This window comes from Colossoma macropomum, unplaced genomic scaffold (genome assembly GCF_904425465.1).
Source record: "Colossoma macropomum unplaced genomic scaffold, Colossoma_macropomum, whole genome shotgun sequence".
Lineage (NCBI taxonomy): Eukaryota > Metazoa > Chordata > Actinopteri > Characiformes > Serrasalmidae > Colossoma > Colossoma macropomum.
In genome coordinates this window covers 18610696-18630923 of record NW_023494784.1, presented here as the reverse complement: position 1 = coordinate 18630923, position 20228 = coordinate 18610696, and the positions used below count along the sequence as shown (strand labels likewise).

The following is a 20228-nucleotide window of genomic DNA, read 5'->3' as shown; positions in this document are numbered from 1 at the left end:
AAGACTTATGTATGTTGAAAAAGACATAATGCTTGCATAATGTACTTTTAAGAATATTTCCTATTTTAAGTAATATATAGGGCTTGAGCTCCCTCTGGTGCAAACAAGAACTTTCAGTTCCAGTAATTCCAGTAACTTTAAATAACACTAATACCAATATTTATGATAAATTTGTCCAGATTTACAGATATTTTGAAACTTATCACTTCAGCCCTAACAATAATAATAATAATAATAATAATAATAATAATAAATGTTCACAAAAAGAATAATCATATCAAAGCAGAGTTAGGTCAGCTAGGCAGCCTCACAAGAACTAAGGAGTGTTTGAGGTAAGAAGGGCTCCTGAGGAAAGTAAAATGTTTAGAAAAAGAGCAAAGGTGACCCACTGGGAGATGACCATCAGCAGCCTCATGGCCTGCACTGCTACCTCATGGTCCTTATCCAGAGTCATGGAGATCATTCTCTCCTGTAAACATACACGGCATTCAGTCAGTCTCACAACCAACAGCCAGCCTCCTCTAAACTCTTTAACTACCCTCTCTGAGAGCAATCTCATCTAAAAGCATGTGATTTATCCTCGTTAGAAATCCGCTTCAGTACATAATGGTTTCTTAAATCTGAACTGTGCCAATCTGTTTGCCACTAAAGGCTTTCTGGCTAACGGTAGTGATGCGGTGGAGGCGGCCCCTGAGGGAGATGACTGACCCTGTGTGGGAGATGCTGAGCCTTGGGCAAAACCTGAAGGGCTTCACTACCTGTCAGTCAGCAGCAGCCTCTTCCACCGTCCCACTGGAGTCAGCACACACTCGTATAATACACAACGTTTTTCCAAAAGCTGAAACTTTGACCCACTTCAGCACAGTTAGAGAAAGAAACCTGGCTTGTTTCAACTGTGGCCAGAGGCAGAATCATCACAACTCCCACTTTGTTGAGTGAGAATGGACTAATGGGCAATAGTTTTTGGGTGCTCTCTGGAGAGGCAAAGAGAGTGAAGCTTTTTCTGTATCTTAAAATAGTTATTAATGATTCTGGGAGTGTACAAGCAGATGGTACCTTAAATCGACTTGTGAAAAGGTCCATTTTAGAGCTGAGATGAACATCTTGATAGAGTCCCTGCAGACCCAGCACACACTTCAAGCGCACATCAGGTTGCTGTGAAACAAGAATCAAGTAAAGCAAAGTCACAGATCTCCCAAAAAATATGTTTAAATGTGTCTTAGCCAATCATAATCGGTCCTTTTGTTATGGCAAGAATGAGTTAAATTCCATCTGGGGAAACTATTCTTTTCACGAGGACACAGCATCATTGATGCAAAGCACTACTCTTACAAAGCACCAAAAACTACTAGAATGGTAACAGCGCACCCAGTGGAGAAGCTTCAGCCTGTTAAACATGAGTGAGCGAGTTATAAGCCAGGTAGATGAGGCACTCCATCCAAAAGCTCAGGGCTTCTAAGATTTTGTCATTATGATATTACAGTCAACACATGTGAGCCACTTCAGCTGAGTGGTTGAGTCAGGCATGTTTCAGAAACGTTTAAATAAAAATAAAAACATGGCAGACCCTCAATCATATTCCACTGTCTAGTCTGTTGCATCTGATACAGTCCACTTTGTTTTCTAGGCAGCAGACATAAAAGAATTGCTGGTCTTCTGGAGTTAGTCTTAGCCTAACGTACGCCACAGCAATTGTCACAATCCTGTTTTCTCTCATATTGCCTAAGAGGCCACCTGACTTAGCCAGCTGCATCAGACAACAGCGTGGTCTCAGGGCCCTGTCCATACAACAAGCCATGGACCAAGTGGTACCGAATGACTGTAATATTTTCCAAATTCCAGCAGTGTCTAAGACTGTCGGCAGCATGAGTGTACGGGAACACATATGAGAAATGATGTGAGAATTCAGACAAAGCTAAAGTTGGTTTCTTATCCAGATTTTCTGTTCCACCTTAAATGATGTAGCAATTACATGCAGGCACCTGTGTAGGTGGCAGAATGATATTGTTGCTCAATTTAAGGTGGAACAAAAATTACAAATAAAAAGCTGCTGAAAAATAACTTTACAGAAAAAGGAAAACATTTTCTTAATTTTTAATGGAAGTTAATGGAACGAGTAATTTTGGACCATTTCTATTTGTTCATTCATTCTGCAATTTTAACACAACGCACAGGGTGACTGGAACTTTCAAATTAACAAGGTTTTTGCATGACTGCGACAATATTGTGTGTAGAAATCAGTTACTGTATCATGGAAACAAACCTTGTCATGCATCATCCATCCTACATACTTCAGATAGGTGTCATTCAAGAACACTGGACTGTAGAGCTTCATCCATATGGTCAGTTCCTCCATACAGATCGCCCTGATCTCAGGTATCACATCTCTGCCAAACCAGAAAAGCAGAACTTTATTCAACATTAGTTTTACAACAGAAAACTGATACAGTAAAAAATAAAAAATAATAAACAAAGAATAATAAGATAACCTGTATCTTTTAAGAAAAACTCCCTTAAAGATGACATCCATCATGTCTTCTGTTTCAAGCTTTCGGTCCTGCAACTGAAAAAGCATCAACAAAGTTTTCAGTTTGGAAACTGTTCTCTTGACAGCCATTTCATATTCAGTACACCCTAAAAGAGAACTTGTTTCTATTAATGTAATATGTACTGCCTTCTGATTGCCCAGCTCTTACACAGATCAGAAAGTGGAAAAATTCATGAGTTAACAACGTTCACAAATTACTATCAGAAAACATTGCATTTAACTAAAACATTTAATCATTAACTTGAGCTGAATCATATGGACAAATGGCAACTCTGTTTCTACAGATTGTGACTGATATGCCCCACGAATTGGTGAAACCTCTATGTGGTAAAAGACTGACTTGTTCTATAAAATCTTGTGTGAACTGCCATGTCTGCATATATTTCATCATATCCTGTGGAAAAGGAGTGTATTTTTTCTTATGTCTGGAGCCACTCGAAGAGCACTTATTTGTATTCTCGGCCACCCAAATCGAGCCAAAATGTACTGACCTTAAAATATGTAAAATGACAGAAATAAAGTTGTGATTTTATGCAGCGCTGTTGCCTGTTGGCTGCGATGGACTGGCGAGCTGTCAAGGGTGTATCTTACCTTCCGCCCAGTGACAGCTGGGATAGGCTCCAGCTCTCCCCGCAACCCAGAAGGATAAGCGGTTTAGAAAATGTGTGTGTGTGTGTGTGTGTGTGTGTGTGTGTGTGTGTGTGTGTGTGTGTGTGTGTGTGACTGTTGGCTGCAAACTTCCAAGCTAATGACACACTGCATTCACTTAGTGAGGTCAGGTTGAACAAAATTACAATTACATTAAAATTGTTTTTTACTTGTGAGCAGCTGAATACACGGTGTCTGGCAGAAACATTTATTCTGCAGCCACAAACTGTCAAAAACTAAGAAGTCACTAAGCTAAAGTCACCTTGTCTTTTGCCAGCTTTTTGTTTGAATTTTCCCATTTCACCTTAAAAGTTGCAGCAGTTACATTCTGGCGCCTCAGATACCATTTAAGGTAGAACAAGAGAATTAAAAAAGAACCTGGAGAATAAGAAGCTGACTTCAGCCTTGTAAAAAATCGTTGAGAGACGTTTTACAAGAAACCATTCCACTTTTGTAGAAAAGTTACCTGCCGGAGATGCAAGAAAAGCAGCTATAGCTGAGCCAAAGTTTAAAGCAGTTTTGTTTATATTTTATAGTCTATACTAGTACATTGGCACATACGAAGATATATTTACAGCCAAGATAGAAAAATGTTACCTCAATAAAATGGACATAAAATGTTGTGGCTTGCAAGGTGGTTTGATTTTTGTTGAAAGGACGAAATTGCTCTTTTTAACATTTGGGTTGCCGACCCCTGGTGCATGGAATTTTTCTTGTACTAAGGCAATGAATAAACTGAAAAGCCACGCCCATCTCTGTAATTTATACCGAGATATCCTGTGCGAATCGGTCATCAGCACATCAGACATCTTGTAGTAATATCATATTGCCCCATCTCTCCATGTGTAACTAATTCTGTCTGAATAAAATTTTTAATATTAACTTTGTTCATTTTATGATTTGTAGAGGAAACACAAACGACATAAAACAACATCAAAATGACATACTGAGTGGTCATAACATGAATCAGCGTTATTAGACTTCTAGTCATGGCCTCACCTCCGTAATCTTCCTCTGGATCCTCTCTAGCCGTGGCGAGACTCGCTTGCTGGATGTCTTAGCCAGCTCCACCTCATAGAGTCTCTGGCTGTTATCCACACTGACACTGAGGCTGAGGGCCACATTCACTAGAGCACTGAGCAACTTTACCGCTGCAGGAGAGCAGAAAGAGGAGCAGGGAATACAACAGCATCAGCCAGGAGACCAACTCCCAAACAGCCAGTAAAACCCAATCTACCCAGCCTCGTAAATGTAGACAAAGTCAAACAGAATCAAATCAGAGCTGGGCAATATCAAGAAATATTGGGCCTCATTCATTCTTTCAGTCTTTATTGACTGTCAGAGATCAGTGTCAAGTAACTTGTTAATCATCCCTGATATCCCATTATATCACTGAATAGAGTTTGGTCCAGAAGTAGCCCTGTCCTGCATACTTCGGTGTTTTTTCTGCTCTGTTGTTCTCCAACTAATCATTGAAAGCCCTTTTTAAGTTGCAACGGATGTTTCAGACCAAGGCCACATAAAATGCTGAAACGTGCAGGGCAGGGCAGTGGTACTCTAACGGTTAAGAGTTAGAATAGTTATAGTTACCTGCCAGTGTGCAGGTGTGTCTGAAGGCGCGCACACATGACGCCGAGAGTTCAGTCAGCAGAGAGATGAGTGTGTTCAGGAGGTAGTTGTCGAAGATCACACTGTACTGGCACTGAGCGACAAGCACCGAGACAAACTCACAGAAGTGTGAGCGGAACTTCTTCCAGTACAAGCCGGACATAACAAGAGGATACTCACCGCTGTCCTGAGTAACAGAGGAAAATGTCAGGGCAGAAAATTATTATATTATGATAATATTAGAGATTATATAATCAAGCCACGGTCTAAAAAGAAGTTACTTTTCTGCACTGAGACCATGTTCCTCCTACTTTTTGAAATTATGCAAGATAATGTTGGGAGTTGTAATGAGGTTGTCAAAAAAACAGTACATAGCTGTTTCAAAAGAGCTGTGTTGCAAATGAGTTGCAGAAGTGTTGTGAGATAACAGTTACTATAGCTATATCTGTCAAAAACAGTTTAAAATTCTAAATGAAACCAAAATATACTGTTGATTTATTTAGTTATAGCTAGAAATGACAAAAAGATAGAAGCACTGACCATTTCCAGCATCGTTTTCTATACTTCTATACCACACTATGATCGTTTGTTGGCTTATGCCAACATTCAGATAAGAATTTTAGCAACAGAACAGAAAGAAAAAATTGCCATCACAACATGCAACAAAATTGACTTTCTACAGTAAATATGTATGATACTGTGATTTCTGTTAATATTATTATTTGTTTTTGTGTTTTGACACATAAAGCATGAGATGTCAATATGACAAGTCTAATTGTAGGCATACTTTGTTTATACAGTTTTACATTTAAATAGCTGTATGTAAGCTATAGCTTCCCTTCCTCCAAATTTGCCATCCTGCCATTACTGAAAAAAAGAAATACACAAAAAAAGGAAAATTTGCACTAGAAGATTGAAATTGAACACTGACACACTGAAAATATTTTTGGAAGCATCGTAAGGCAGTATGAATGGCACTGAAACAATGACAGACTCTTTGAACCACAATAACAACCATCAGTCAATCATGTGGAGAATCAGTGTAGGTACAGAGATTTAGAACATCTGGAGCTCATGATTTGTTTTCAATTAAAGGCATCATTAATACAACTAAGTACAGATATATTTTAATACATCACACAATATCCTCTCTAAATTGACTGACTGGGAAGAATTTAATTCTGCAGCAAGTTAACGACCCCAAGCACATTGCTAAGACCAAGACGACTTATCAAACAAAGAAACTGCTGGTGTTCTCAGAACAAGTGACTGGCCACCCAGTCTGTTATTCTGAGTGTGTTTGGAATTACTTGGATTGGTAGAAACAGAAAACACAACCAACTTCTAAGACTGAACTTTGGAGGTATGGAAAAATATCACTGCAGATGTCTTGAAAAATGAATAACTTCTGGTTAATGACCATTACGACTGGAAATTTAATAAATGAAAGTGTAGTTTCAGACATTTAAATGTAAAATATAAGAAACAAATTGAATTAAAGCACTTATCAATCCGATATTCATCCGAATGGCTGGTTTCCTACTTACAATATCCATGGGCCATGTGACAGTCAATATCCACGGAAATGCCAGGAACTTCTTGTACTGTAAACCTGAGCTCTGTAATTTATAATTAAAAGAGTTTCACTTTACAAAGCATTTATGAATGTAAATCAACATGAGAGAATAAAAAAGCAGACCAACCTCATCTAAGTCCTCCACCATCTTGCTCATGACATCAGTGTCTTCCTTACTCTGAAACATCTCAGCAGTTACTACCCCTGGAGAAAGCAGCAGTCAAACTATCAGCCAATATGCAGAACATTTAGGAAAGTGAAGGCTGAAAATATTAAAGCTGTTACTTCAGCACAAGACATTCTTCAAATAAACTTTGCATTAGAGGTGAGCAATCTGATGATATATAGCAATTGTGATCAATTACAAACATGACATAATATAGCATGCGAAATTATGGCACATATGTCATAATATATTTTCCTGATCATGGATATCATCAGTACTTACAGTATACTGATCACTTCATGTTTCATTACAAAGAGAGCATAATTACTCCTGTTTAATTGGATTTTGTGCAGTGCAGTATGTGAAATGCTTATTAAAATTATGATATTTATAGTTTTTGATATTTTTTAACTTTTGATATGTTTCAAAATTCAGAAAGACCATACTGTAATATTGTGATACATATCATGCTTCAAGAAAATGTCTTATATTTTTGCCAAACAGCCCAACCCTATTTTGAACAGGTTTATATTTTTGCCATATAGCCCAACCCTACTTTGAATATTTTACCTTTGCATCCTGAACACTGGATGAAGAAGCTGATGAGGTCAAGCAGGGCTGGTTCTCTGTCTATAATATAGGCCTCAATCCAGTCATCCACCACAGCCTTTAGAGGAGGTTCAGCACAGACATTAATACCACAGTCAATCAGGCCCTGACCAGCAAATGTCTCACAAGACCACAGAAACAACAGAACTACTAGTTAAATGAAGGTGTGAGACAAAAACTGGTGTAGCCAAAAGGCAAGTGCTTTTGTCTAGATTAAAATCACCACTGTGTACCTGCATGGCACTCCTGCCCATGGTAACCACCTCAAACAAGGTGACGGCCTCAATGTCTCTGTTTTTGAGCTGCTCATTCTCTGCTCTGCCCAAGCTGCCATTGCTGCTCTTGGAGTGCTTCCGCTTAGCATTCTCTGAACCTTCTCGGGCTTTCCTCTTCCCCCTCTAAACATTTCGGATAAGGCTATAAGGGCTATGCAGACTTCAGGTGAGAGTTTTGCTTACTACACTGTCTGATGTCAAAATATCAATGTATATGTAATACTGAATATGATGCATCATGAAAAAATTTGAATAGGAAATGCCTGAGGGTTTGCATAAGTCAGCCAATAGATTAAGGTGAGTGACATCACATCTTACCGTATTCTTCTGTCTGTTTTCATTTCTCACACCAGTAGAGTGATTCCCAGACGTGCAGGAAGAGACATCTACAGTTGAGTTCTCTCTTTAAAAACAAATTATAAAACATTGTTAATTACATACAAAATACACCTTAACAAAATTAAAAATAGATCTGGTTTATTAAGTAACAAAAAATACAAACTCTGTGTCTAATATATAAAATGTTTATGTCTTACTTTTGCACTGATCTGGACAGTAATGTTGGTTCTGCTATCATCTCTTCTCAGATCATTTTGTAATGTTGGACTGGAATTTCACGTTTTCTGATGTACAGCACAAAAACAAGCACTAGAGAGTCAAAATAGTGCAGGTTCAGTAGTTGTTTTGGATAGCAAACATAACGGCTATATTTGCATTACAGACCCATGGTTACTATCACTACCACAATAAAGAAAGTGGAGTCAGTAAGTTTCTCTACAGTGCACCGTTCCACATTAAACCACTCCAAATGACTTTGTTTACATCTGAATGCATGAATTATGCAGAATTCTATTTTAAGTTGTAATGCACAACGACCAATTGGAACTGACCAATATTTGCTCCAAAAATACAATCAGCCAAATTATAATTTTGATTTGGTTGTCTATATTGCAGATTTATAATGTAAATTACAGGAGTGAGGTACGTGCTGTATTTGAATGCTGCTTCTTTTCTTGTACTAAAATGTCATAGTACACTCACCAAGCACTTTATTAGGAACACCATACCAACACTGGGTGTGGCCTCACTTTGCTCTCAAAACAGCCTGAATTCTTCATGGTATGGATTCCACAAGATGTTGGAAACATTCCTTTGACATTCTAGTCCACATTGACATGCTTGCATCATGCAGCTCCTGCCAATTTTTCATGTGTACTTTCATGCTGCGAATCTCCCGTTCTACCACATCCTAAAGGTGTTCTACTGGATTCTGATCTGATGACTGGGAAGGCCACTGAAGAACACTGAACTCATTGTCATGTTCATAAAACCAGCGTGAGACAACATTTGCTTTGTGGCATTGTGCATTATCATGCTGGGGGTAGCCATTAAAAAATGGTAAATTGTGGCCATGAAGGGAAGCACATGGTCAGCAACAATACCTGAATAGGCTGTGGCATTCAAGTGATGATTGATTGGTTTTCAGGGGCCTAGAAAACATGCAAGGCAGGTTGAGTCCATGGATTCATGCTGTTGGCACCAAATTCTGACATTACCATCTGTGTGCCTCAGCAGAAATTAAGATTCATCAGACCAGTCTACGTTTTTCCAGTCTTCAGCTGTCCAATTTTGGTGAGCCTGTGCCCACTGCAGCCTAAACTTTCTGTTCTTGGCTGACAGAAGTGGAACCAGACATGGTCTTCTGCTGTTGTAGCCCATCCACCTTCAGGTTCAAAGTGTTGTCCATTCTGAGATGTTTTTCTGCTCACAACAATTGTACAGAGTAGTTATGTGAGTTACTGTAGCCTTTCTGTCAGCTCAAACCAGTCTGGCCATTCTCTGTTGGCCTCTCTCATCAACAAGGTGTTTTCATATGCAGAACTGCCTTTCACTTGATGTTTTTTTCTTTATTGCACCATTCTGAGTAAACTCTAGAGACTGTTACTGTTCCTAAAAATTCCAGGAGATCAGCAGTTACACAAACACTCAAACCAGACCGTCTGGCGCCAACGATCACGCTACGATCAAAATCACTGAGATCACATTTTTCCCATTCTGATAGCTGATGTGAACATTACCTGAAGTTGCTGGCCTGTAACTGCATGATTTTATGCACTGCAATGCTGCCATACGAGTGGCTGATAAGATAATTGCATGAATGTCTGGGAGTACAGGTGTTCCTAATAAAGAGCTTGGTGAGTGTATAATCATGCATTATGCACTTTATTTGATTCATGTTATATAAGTAGGCAAGTTATTTTTATTTAAAATGCTAGTTTTATTTAAAATGCTAGTTTTGACTACACAGCAAATAATATTATTTTTATTGCAACTTCGACTAATAGAATGTACTGAAAATGTGCCACTGTTTGCAATGTGTTCACTTAGCCTATAAAGCATGAGCTTCGAGTAATAAAAAAAACCAAAATAAAAAATATTTTCTGAACGGAAATCAGAAACAGCCATAAAATCCTTTACGTGCGTACCTCTAATTTTGAATGTTGTGAATGTAAGCCATATAAGACACTTAATTTCTTGTACACTGTGCCTCTGAGTCTTATAATACTTTCATAATAATAATAATAATAATAATGTAATGTAAGTGCTCTTTTTAACACTGTGCTCTTGTTATAACCAGCAGAGTACTTGAGCTCAGAATGTTTTAATAGTAAATTACATAAAAAATTTCTATTAAATGAACCACTTCATATTCATACCCTCTCAGTAAGGATATCTGCATTATGTTGTATAATACCTTATACAAAGTACAAGAATACATTTCACAATGCATTAAAAGTCACATGGCCTAAAATTAAAATTACAATTTCTGGTTTTATACGGGGCTTTAAACAATTAAGAAGCATTTAATTTGGTTACATTTTCATATATCATGCATTAGCTAAAGAATAACTATAAGTATTAGATTTTCTACTTGTAAGAGGTCTTTTTATGCTAACAACAGTGTGTGAAAAAATTAAATGTTATTTAAACATTTAAAACAATATACACACATAACACGGTGTTAATGTAGGACAACAGAGTGGACTAGAATGATAATAAGCCAGACCTTTAATCATTCTTTTTCACATATTTCACAATTCTGAATTTTTACTGACTTCCTGTATATTTGGACCTAACAGGATGGAACATGTATGAGTGGGACATGCAGACAAAACATGCTAAAACATGAAAATGATCAACATGAAGAAGATGAAATTATGTGGATTACCAAATTCCTACCAAACATGACGGAACTTCATGGAAATCAATGGAAGTGCTAGGCTGGGTTAATGAGTGGAAAGTGGAACATGGAAAAAGAGAATATGTATTTATTTTAAAAATCATTTATATTATTTCTGATATGAGTTTTGATAAAGACAACGGTAACTTTCACCTGGGGACACATATGGAAAACACACATGCAATGACATAAAAGTGGTTAAAATACATAAAACACCTCTCTAAGTCAATATATTTGGGTTTATATTAAAATTAACAACTACATTTATTAAAACTCTAAATAAACCTCTTGAAAGTAATATGAAACTACACTTCACACTTAACATGAAGTGGTTTTGCCAAGCGAGACTGCAACAACAGTGAGCTATACTGTAACTTCTGTGGTCACTTTTAACAGCCTCACAGAGAACACTGTAGCTGAGCACTGGGCCACAATGTGAAGACATGGACACACAAACACTTTACAGTCTGCTTAACCCTCATAGTTGGGATATAGATGTAATACAGACTAAGCTGGCAAAACGCTCAATCTGGCGTGGTCACTACTCGCGCGCACTCACAGACACACAAAGACAAGGAAAACCGGTATAAGGCATTACACTCATTGTTCAGATACTGTGTCTGTAAAGAGAAACTCTGAATCTGATTGGCTACTGTAATTATCACTCAGGATCTCCTTCTTCCTTATGTTCGCTCTCCTTAAGTGTTCATTCCAAAACAACACCACAGCTGACTGTGTCCACATGCACCACTGACAGAAAGAGAGGCCAGCGCTGACCCCGAGAGCTCGGGTACCAACAGCTGGCCTTTCAGTGCTGTAAATATTATAATGAACGCTCGTTGGATGGAACAGAAATCCTGCCGCTGTCTGCTACACACAGACACACACGGTAAACTGCCAGTTTCAGCCAGAAAGTAACTGAAATAGCCATGTTAAGTCTGCACTTACGAGACAAGATGCAGCACAGAGGCGTTCTTACCAGTGTTAGTCGACACAGGGTTTTGAGAGGTGAGGATAAATGGTGAAAGAAAGGAGGAGGAGGAGAGAAGAGCTCAATCTGTACAGCGCCATCCTGCGCCTCACTGCCACACAACCGCAAAGGCAAGCGGAAATACGTCACGCACTGGCTGAACGTCCTCCTCCCACATGATAATGATCTGCCCTTAGGTGAGTTAAAGGGCCAATGTCCTATATTCTTCTTGTGTTGTTTTTCCCTGAGCTCCACTCTTAACACTTGTGTGGAATGATGTACCAAAAACAGTCATATAATTCATTTTAACATGGCCAATTTCCATCCTCTATTTATCAATTAGAATTAGACATTCCTTTGTTACTGTGCCTTCAACTGATATGTAAATACTTCACTGTGTTGTGCCACACAGTGCAACCTGGGATGAAACTCTTCTTATATATTTTAACCCTCCTTATAACTTCAGCTTCAATGTGCGGGGCTAAACAGCTATAGGCTGTACAGGCAGACAAAAGGTATTGCTTTGGTTTTGGTGACATCACAAATACAACTAATTCAGCATGGGCCGTTTTTCCAGCAGCATCCAAATTTGGACTGTATGGACTAGGGACTCCTGAAACTGTAGAAGTGTCCACATACCACTCCTTTATTTCAAAAAAACAAGAAAAATTTGTTTTCCCATGAAATGGGCCCTTTTTACACGCATAGATTACACACACACACACACACACACACACACATCATCTAAACCGCTTATCCTTCTGGGTCGCGGTGGGGTGCTGGAGCCTATCCCAGCTGTCATCAGGCGGAAGGCAGGATACCTCCTGGACTGGTCACCCGTCTATGGCAGGGCCGCATAGATTACATCAATAAGGAAATAGTAGATTCAGGTATTTTGGAAAGAAATTCCTGTTTATTCACATGTTAACTAGTGCTTTTGATATGAGCAAAAGAAAACATTCCTAATATGGTAAAATAATGTAATTTTAGGTCCTACAACATACACTACTATGTGTCTAGACATGCCTTCTAATTAGTGAATTCAGTTAATCTAAGGAACGCCCAGTCATTCAATTGCATATAATCTTGTACAATCTCCAGAGCAAAGCTTTTGGGATGAGCTGGAAAAAAAGCCTTCCTAGAAGAAAATACGCTGTTACTGCAGCAAAGAGGTGGCAAACTCTCTATTAATACTCTTTAATTCAGAAGAAAGTTGGACGAGCATGTATCTGCAAACTTTTAGCCATATAGTGTTAGTGTCCCATGTGAACAAAAACACACTGAATCCACCCTTTGCTTTCTATCACTTTATCAAATTAGTGTCTAAAGTGTCCCAGATTTCTAATTTTCTATCAGTTTGTATGATTAAAAGTTTTAGATTTGAAAAAAGGTTACACATCAGAAAAAAGGAAAACAAGAGAGTGAGGCTCAAATGTAAAATACAGATGTTTAATTGTATTTCAAATGTGACTGAATGTTGTTAGCACCATAAGTAACAACAGAACAGAATGGGAGTGAACTTAGAGCATTATTAAACAGTAGTAAACAATAATAATGTTTATAACTAGTCATCGTCAGAGTCTATTCTGTGGTACTCCTAATATTTCATGGTGACTGCCTGGTGATTTGCTAATTATTTATCTGGTCTAGGTCAGTATAGTTAGTTTGTGGCTTGCTATGAAACATTAATACTGTCAGTAATACTTTCTGGTTATATTGTAAAGAGTGAGCATCTCATCTGCTCTTTTATGAGCAATTATCAGTGGGCAATTACAGTCAATTACTTCTAATAGTGTTACCAGCCAGCTGCACACTGCAGCACAGTTGATTGCCATCCCATCAATTCAACAGACTACAGACTAAATAGAAGTTGTGTCAGGACCACTTGGAGACAAACGCCATAACTGGGCTGAGTTCCTCAGTGAGTTCTTCTGTGAGTGAAGATACAGTTGATATGATGTTGTGTGTCAACTGTGATATCCTGCAAAAGTAACAACCATTGTAAATATGAAGCTCCAGCTCAATGCACATCATCAGTCTTTAGAACATTATCAGTTATGAATATTTTCTTTGGCGAACACCATAGCATACTTACCAACTGATGTACTGGGCTGGTAACTGCGGCTCTTGTTTGGACCCTTCCTCTGTCACCAAAGACATCTTCATCTGCTTAAAGTTGGCTTCAATGTCCTTCTTTATAGGGGTCAGTGACAATATGTCATTGAGAGAATTAAGCACTTGCTGTAACACAAACACAGAACAAGTTATACATCTATGAGCATCTGTCAACCTATGTCCAAAAGTTTGCAGACACCTGTTCAGCTCATGTTCTTCTGAAATCAGGGGTATTAATAGGGAGTTTGCAGACCCTTTGCTGAAGTAACAGTATCTACTCTTCTGGGAAGGCTTTAGATGTTGGAACATTGCTGTGAGGATTTGATTGCTTTCACCCACAAGAGCATCAGTGACGTTAGATACCGACATTGGATGATTAGTTCTGGATCACAAATTTCTATTTACACCTGCTCATCTGAGAGGTATTGAATGAAGCTCCATCACTTCAGAGAACATAGTTCCACTGCTCCATAGCCCAATGCCAGGGGGCTTCATACCCCACTAACCAACACTTGGTATTTGGCATGGTGATCTTGGGCTCTTGTGGCTGTCGCAGGGTGTCCCTTTCTATTGGCAATGCTTTTCTTTGGTGATTATAAGCTCTGTTCTGGAGAAAATTCCTGAGTCTGAATTGTCTGCAGTGGTGGTGATAGGAACCAGACACCCGAAGCGTTTGATGCCTCTAAAAGCTACACCGCAGAAAATTAATACATGAAATGGTTATGAATACATTGCCTGATGTCTTAGACATTGTTTTATGATAGTTTTGAGATAAAGTTTTTGCTCAAAACATATTTTCTGAAGTCCATTCCTGGTGGAGAGCTACTTGCAAGGTGTTGTAAGGCAAAATAATAATACTGTTTAAATACAAATGAACTAAAAATTGCAGATATGTATTTTTTAGTGCCCAGAAATCACTAGGCCTTCTCTGAAGGCCAAGAAGACCCCGAGGGTTGCCCTCTGATTTTAACATTACATATAAAAACATGTGTATGTTCACTGGTTGTTTTGGATAGCAAATTTTTATTTGCCTTATTTCTGCTGTAGATGCCTTAACCTTTGGATCCTATCACCACCACTGATAGAAATCTGCACTAGTAAGTTTCTCTACAAAAAACTATTTCACGTCAAGCTACTCCAAATGACCTTTTTAATAATGCAATGATTGTATTATGCAGAGAATTTTCAAAAATTGGTGGAATCCCCCTTTAAAGTAGCTGAATCCACTAATTAGGAGTGGTGTCTGGATACTTGTGGACATATAGTGCAACTGATATCTCTTCACATTTCACTCAAGTCCATGCGATAAAAACATGAACTGAACTAATAAACACTGAACTGTCTATTACTGTATTCACAGCATGTAGTGACAAAACGATCAAAGTCAGTAATGTGTACATGGCAAAACAGATCAACTCACATATATAACAGCAAGCTGATGAGCGATGTACTTGTGGCTCCCTAGGTGCTTCACATCATCTTCTAGCTGCTGACTCAGAACCAGCAACTGGTTCAGCCTGCCGAGGTGAGGGAAGTAGCCTGCAGACATGACATCAGTAAATACCCACGATGCACAAAATGCTTTTTGTTCATCCAAATTTTTTTTCTTTATCTCTAGATTAATCACTGATGTAGCACCTCACCATCCAGAGGTGGCCTCTCCAGCATATACACGGGGCTGCCATGGATAATATAAACTTCTACTCGTGGAAACATGACAGACAATCCGGCAATGTCCAAATAGTCCTAGTTGAAAGGGGGGATTTAATCCAAACGATTTTCCCAAAGAGGAACACATGGACAAGATAATTGCACAAGATAACTAAAACAGTTACCTCCAACAGTGGTGCAGGTTTAGGCAAGTGTTCAAGGCGCTGGTTCATCTGATCTATGATTTCAGCACCTACATGCATAAAAAGAAGAATGCTGCACATTTGTACTTCTTCATATTTTCATATTTCATATTTGTCAATGGTGATTCCTGCATTGCCATTTTATCATGTTTTAACTCATAGAACAGCCATTTGTTGGTAGGTTACCTTGTTTTTGGAACGATTCTAATTCTTCAGGGCTTGTGTCTTGTTTTAGCTGACCCTGAAACTGACAGAGATATTAAAGGGCCCATATCATGAGAAACTGAATTTTTGTTGCTCTTTTGTGATGTCATGAAAATCAACACATTTACATATATACAACTAGGGCTGTCACAATCATGACATTTTAGCTGACGATTAATTGTTATATAAATAATTGCGAATAACAATTTAATTGCCTTTCCTTGTTCTCTTCAACGATTAAAGTCATAAAATTAGGCGATTAGCCATTTTGCTCCCTACCTATGTTTACTTAGTAGCTAACACAGATTGCACTTTCCAAATTAGACGCAACATTCAGAAATGTCCACAGTTACACAAAATCAAGTGTAAGTTGAGTGAGTCGAGAAAGAGTTGCAGACACCTGACTCTTTCTGACAGCACACATGCTAAACACAATAAAAACAGCTACACAGGTTACAAATAAACAAATATTTCTTGCACTGCCCTATAAATTTTTTAGTTAGAAGTTAGAAATGTTCTTGTTTTCACAAATTGCACATTGTGTTTCAATGAATACATTAACTGCTTTCTTTTATTTACATTTATTTGTCTCAGCCCAACAAACCCAATTCATATTTTCCTTGTTGTGATATAATACGAGTGTCAAATATAGGGACTCTGGAAAGTGATTCTGATCATTTCAAATGATTGCAATCCTCTCAAATGATTGTGACTAGGTGATTATGTTATAAATGTGACAAGCCAATATATGTCTATTCACACTAAAGAGGTTTAGCCCCACCCATTCATCCTGAAGTTATATGTAGTCCATCAGCTGAGACTGATTTTTGACTGAGGCACAATACACAGCAGGCAATCAGAGCAGAGCTAATTTACATATAAAGGCACAGTACCAAAAACAGCCTGTATAATGCTTCCAAAAACAACATGTTTAATATTTAAAAGGGATAAATACAGGTTGGAAAATGGTCATGTAAAAATGAATGATGACTGTATTTGGTACATAAAGCATGATAACAGTTTTGGTACACACAACTGTTAAAAGTAGAAATAGAAATAAAATACAAGAAAAATGTAAGGTATGTGCCTTCTAAGACAATATATGACTAAAAGTAGCCAGACAGTTCTTCTAATTAATTCAGCTACTTTAAGGTGCACACCTTGCTGACACAGATATTCAATTCTGTGCATACAGCTTGTACTTCCAAAGAAAAGCATTGTCAATAGAATGGGACGCAGAGGAGCAGCCACACATGAGCGTAAGGTCACCATGCCCAATGCTGAGTGTCAGCTAAAGGGGTATAAAGCAGAAATGCACTCTGGAATGCCTTTGGGATGAGGTTATGTGATGTTTGAGATCATAAGAAACATTAGATTTACAAGGTGTCTATAGGCTTCACACATATAGTGCAAGTGGGTATATTCAGTATCATAAACCTGAATTACCTGATGAACCTGAGCCCTGATGAGAAGGTCCAGCTGGCTGCAAAAGCACAGCATCTCCAGTGCTACCTGCTCAGGGCTCAGGTGGATGGGCATCAGGGGCTTCTTCACGAACAGCTCGACTGGAGGTAAACAAATGTATTACACTTTAACGTTTAACTTCATAAGACATCAGTGTTTATTTGAATGATTAGTTATTTTAAAGCATCATATGCTCTGCTGGCGCAGTAAATTAAACATGAGGCTGACGCTGGCTTCCCATTCGCCAGCTTCTTGTTCGAATATGCCCGTCCCACCTTAAATGGTGCAGCAGTTACGGTCTTGCACCTGAATGTAACTGCTGCACCATTTAAGGTGGAACGGGAAAATTCGAACAGGAGGCTGGCGAATAAGAAGCTGTCTTGAGCTTCGCAAATTAAACCGACCCGAGAGATATAAAAGCACGCTAACCTTTGAAACGACTGTTGTACCCACACGGCTGGCAAAGCGGCTCCGTTAAACTGACAGCTGCCATTTTCCAGGTCGAGATCTCGCCTTAGCCTTTTTGCAAACACCTATTTGGGCGGGATTTTCATCCTCAGACGCGGCGGTCCTTTAGCATCATCTTCTGGGCTAATATCATCTTCTGGGCTAATATTTTTGCTCACTGTCCGTGTCGGCCCCCAGTGTACCGTCCAGAAGACATCGTGTAGCTTATCCAACCTACAAGAATCACCAATTAGCCTCCGTGCGGAATGACGTAACCATAGAAACGCTTAAAATCCAGTGTTTTCAGCTTGTGCGCGCTGATGGAAGAACACACCCTGCCCTGAAGAAGAAAGGGGCTTTACTCCACTCAAGGCACATTCACACGCGCCCTGGGTTCATTACGAGGCTCAAGTGTCAGCTTCTCATTCGATTTTGTCCGTTCCACCTTAAATGTGGCAGCAGTACAGAAAGGTTCTGGTCTCAGGCGCTAGAAAATAACTGCTGCACCATTTAAGGTGGAATGGAAAATTCCAATAAGAAGCCAGAATCCAGCTTCGTGGATTTATTCAGAGCAGCAGTGCCATGACAATCACACACTACAAGTAAATTGAGTTGTTAAGTAATCTGCATAGATTGTTTCTGGTACTGTATGTCATAAAGTGAGCTCTTTAAACTTTGACATTCCAATGCATTAAGCCAACCATTTTCAAGTAAAGTCAAATTCAGTGTATCTATTATTTGCTGGCCTATTATTGTTATTATTTTAATTTTTTTTAAGTGCCATCATGTCATTTTCTGACTCCTGGAGACTATATCGATAGTGTTTCTCTTGAATATCCAGTCTTGTGTTTGGGTCTTCAGGGTTCTGAATGGCTGATTCATGATTCATGACAGTTCTGGGCCAATCTGACTTTCTTACATGTGTGTTGGTTGACTGCTGGGCAGATGTTAGTCATGTAGGCTAGAATAGGATTAGATGCCATACAGCTGCCCACAGTTTTGCCTTGTGTCTATGTTCGCAGCCTAAGTCCGTCATGAATGCTGTGGGCCAACAATGTAATATAACGTTACTGGGCCAGAACAAACCCAAGGATGGGCCAGACAAATTATGCTAACTGGATCCTCTGAATGTATCTGGCTGCTGGTCGTCCTCTTCTTCTTTTACCTTCAGCTCCTCCAAGCATAATGGTGTTTTACGATGACCTAGTTCTTTTTTAGAATATGTCCAAAATAACATTCAGTTTGGTTATCAGGGTTTCAAGTGAGAGGAGAGGCTTGATTTGTTTAAGGATTCATTTGTTTGTTTGTTTTTTGCCATCCAAAAATGATTCTGTTTTAACTTAATAAAGTAAGTAACCTGATTGCCTTCAAACTAGAGAGTTCATTTAACTTTAAATGACAAGTTAGATTTATTGTTCTGTAAAGTACTATTAGAAGTTCAGTGATATTCAATCAATATTTTAAAGTTAAAATATAAAATCAGTTTTACTGACAAATCTTTAAAATGTTTTAACAGCACAGGGGTGGAGAGAACACATTCTACAACTGGGTCTGCATCAATGTTGCTGCTCTGTGTTTTTGGAGATTTGTGAAGTTATCTATTCATGTATAAGTGTATATAAATACATATTTATAGGTGACAAACAAAAACATGAATTAGCCCTAGAGGTGGGCAGTATGATTATATTGATATCGCTTTCATAGAAATTACATCACAATCTCTTTTCTGAGTATATTGTAGATGTTATGAGCATTGAAGAAAACTGATGGACTGCATGTTTCATTACAAAATGGAAATAATTGTTCCTGTTTACTTGGATGTAGTGCAGCACAGTTTGAAAAACTGAGAGCAATAAAAGATTGCTGAACTCAGTTTTTAATTATATATTTTAAATGTGGCTTCATGAGTGTTTTTTTTCTGTTCAACATTCAACAGTGATTCAACTACTAGGCTTACGTGCATCATGATTCATATTGAACAGGATTACATTTGTGTTGAAATGTTATTTGTATGTTCTGAATATATATCTGAATGTTCTTTTAGGAAAGGATGAGCAATGATATTAAAAAGGATAAAGCTTTAATTAATAATAATTTATATAAGATATTCATACAGGAAAAATAAAGTAGTTGCTTTGCAACTGTGCTAACAATGTACAGAAATGTAATTATGGGGAAAAGCTTCAGAAACCCTGCTGAAATTAATAAATGAGCTCAACTACATTCACATTAAATTCAAATCAAATTTATTTGTATGTCAGTTGTTTCAGCAAGTATTGACTAGGGGTGTCACAATATGCATGATAATATGATTTTTTTTCAATACGCTGGTCGCGAAACGATACGCGCTGTGAATCAAATACAGTTAGATTTCATGCTATAGAATGTGTGACAATGAGAATGATTGATATAGCTTTGATTTATATAGCCATTATATTCCTAAAATTAATAACCACAAACAGATGAAAATTCCACTGTGCAGCTCTCAGAACGGCAAAAAATTA

The 20228-nt window shown here is 38.3% G+C and overlaps 2 protein-coding genes across 4 annotated transcripts in view; both read right to left on the bottom strand.

Annotated features, from left to right (window-relative positions):
- Positions 1-11800, bottom strand: part of si:ch211-269e2.1 (cohesin subunit SA-2) — a 34320-nt gene extending 22520 nt beyond the window's left edge. Inside the window, exons 1-13 of one of the 2 annotated variants that reach the window (XM_036586938.1) lie at positions 11651-11800; positions 7967-8078; positions 7749-7833; positions 7389-7553; positions 7117-7213; positions 6508-6584; positions 6352-6423; positions 4787-4991; positions 4196-4347; positions 2490-2563; positions 2264-2387; positions 1057-1155; positions 390-469 (exon numbers count right to left, since the gene is read on the bottom strand). In XM_036586938.1, the coding sequence (XP_036442831.1) occupies positions 390-469; positions 1057-1155; positions 2264-2387; positions 2490-2563; positions 4196-4347; positions 4787-4991; positions 6352-6423; positions 6508-6584; positions 7117-7213; positions 7389-7553; positions 7749-7833; positions 7967-8007 (1271 nt within the window). In that variant the 5' untranslated portion in view covers positions 8008-8078; positions 11651-11800. The remainder of the gene's footprint in view (positions 1-389; positions 470-1056; positions 1156-2263; positions 2388-2489; positions 2564-4195; positions 4348-4786; positions 4992-6351; positions 6424-6507; positions 6585-7116; positions 7214-7388; positions 7554-7748; positions 7834-7966; positions 8079-11650) is intronic. The other variant, XM_036587009.1, reaches the window with a different exon arrangement.
- Positions 11801-13084: 1284 nt separating this feature from the next.
- si:ch211-218d20.15 lies at positions 13085-18138 on the bottom strand. 2 transcript variants are annotated; one of them, XM_036573488.1, is made up of 8 exons: positions 17707-18138; positions 17260-17378; positions 15796-15856; positions 15592-15659; positions 15400-15502; positions 15177-15295; positions 13737-13882; positions 13085-13622 (listed from the first exon to the last, which is right to left on the bottom strand). In XM_036573488.1, exons 1-8 carry the CDS (start codon positions 17768-17770, stop codon positions 13517-13519), a joined length of 786 nt encoding a protein of 261 aa, XP_036429381.1. In that variant the 5' UTR covers positions 17771-18138; the 3' UTR covers positions 13085-13516. The 2 variants fall into 2 exon arrangements, with proteins under 2 accessions (XP_036429381.1, XP_036429389.1); XM_036573496.1 differs by having other exon boundaries at positions 13737-13834.
- Between the last annotated feature and the right edge of the window lie 2090 nt (positions 18139-20228).

What these genes read in the sequence shown, in the direction of transcription:
- si:ch211-218d20.15 (XM_036573488.1), bottom strand. Translation starts at nt 17,770, where the DNA reads ATGGCAGCTGTCAGTTTAACGGAGCCGCTTTGCCAGCCGTGTGGGTAC. An exon ending in ATCAGCTTGCTGTTATATAT is followed by an intron (nt 13,883 to 15,176) that starts GTGAGTTGATCT and finishes TTTGTGTTACAG; the next exon opens with CAAGTGCTTAATTCTCTCAA. An exon ending in CCAGCCCAGTACATCAGTTG is followed by an intron (nt 13,623 to 13,736) that starts GTAAGTATGCTA and finishes TTACTTTTGCAG; the next exon opens with GATATCACAGTTGACACACA.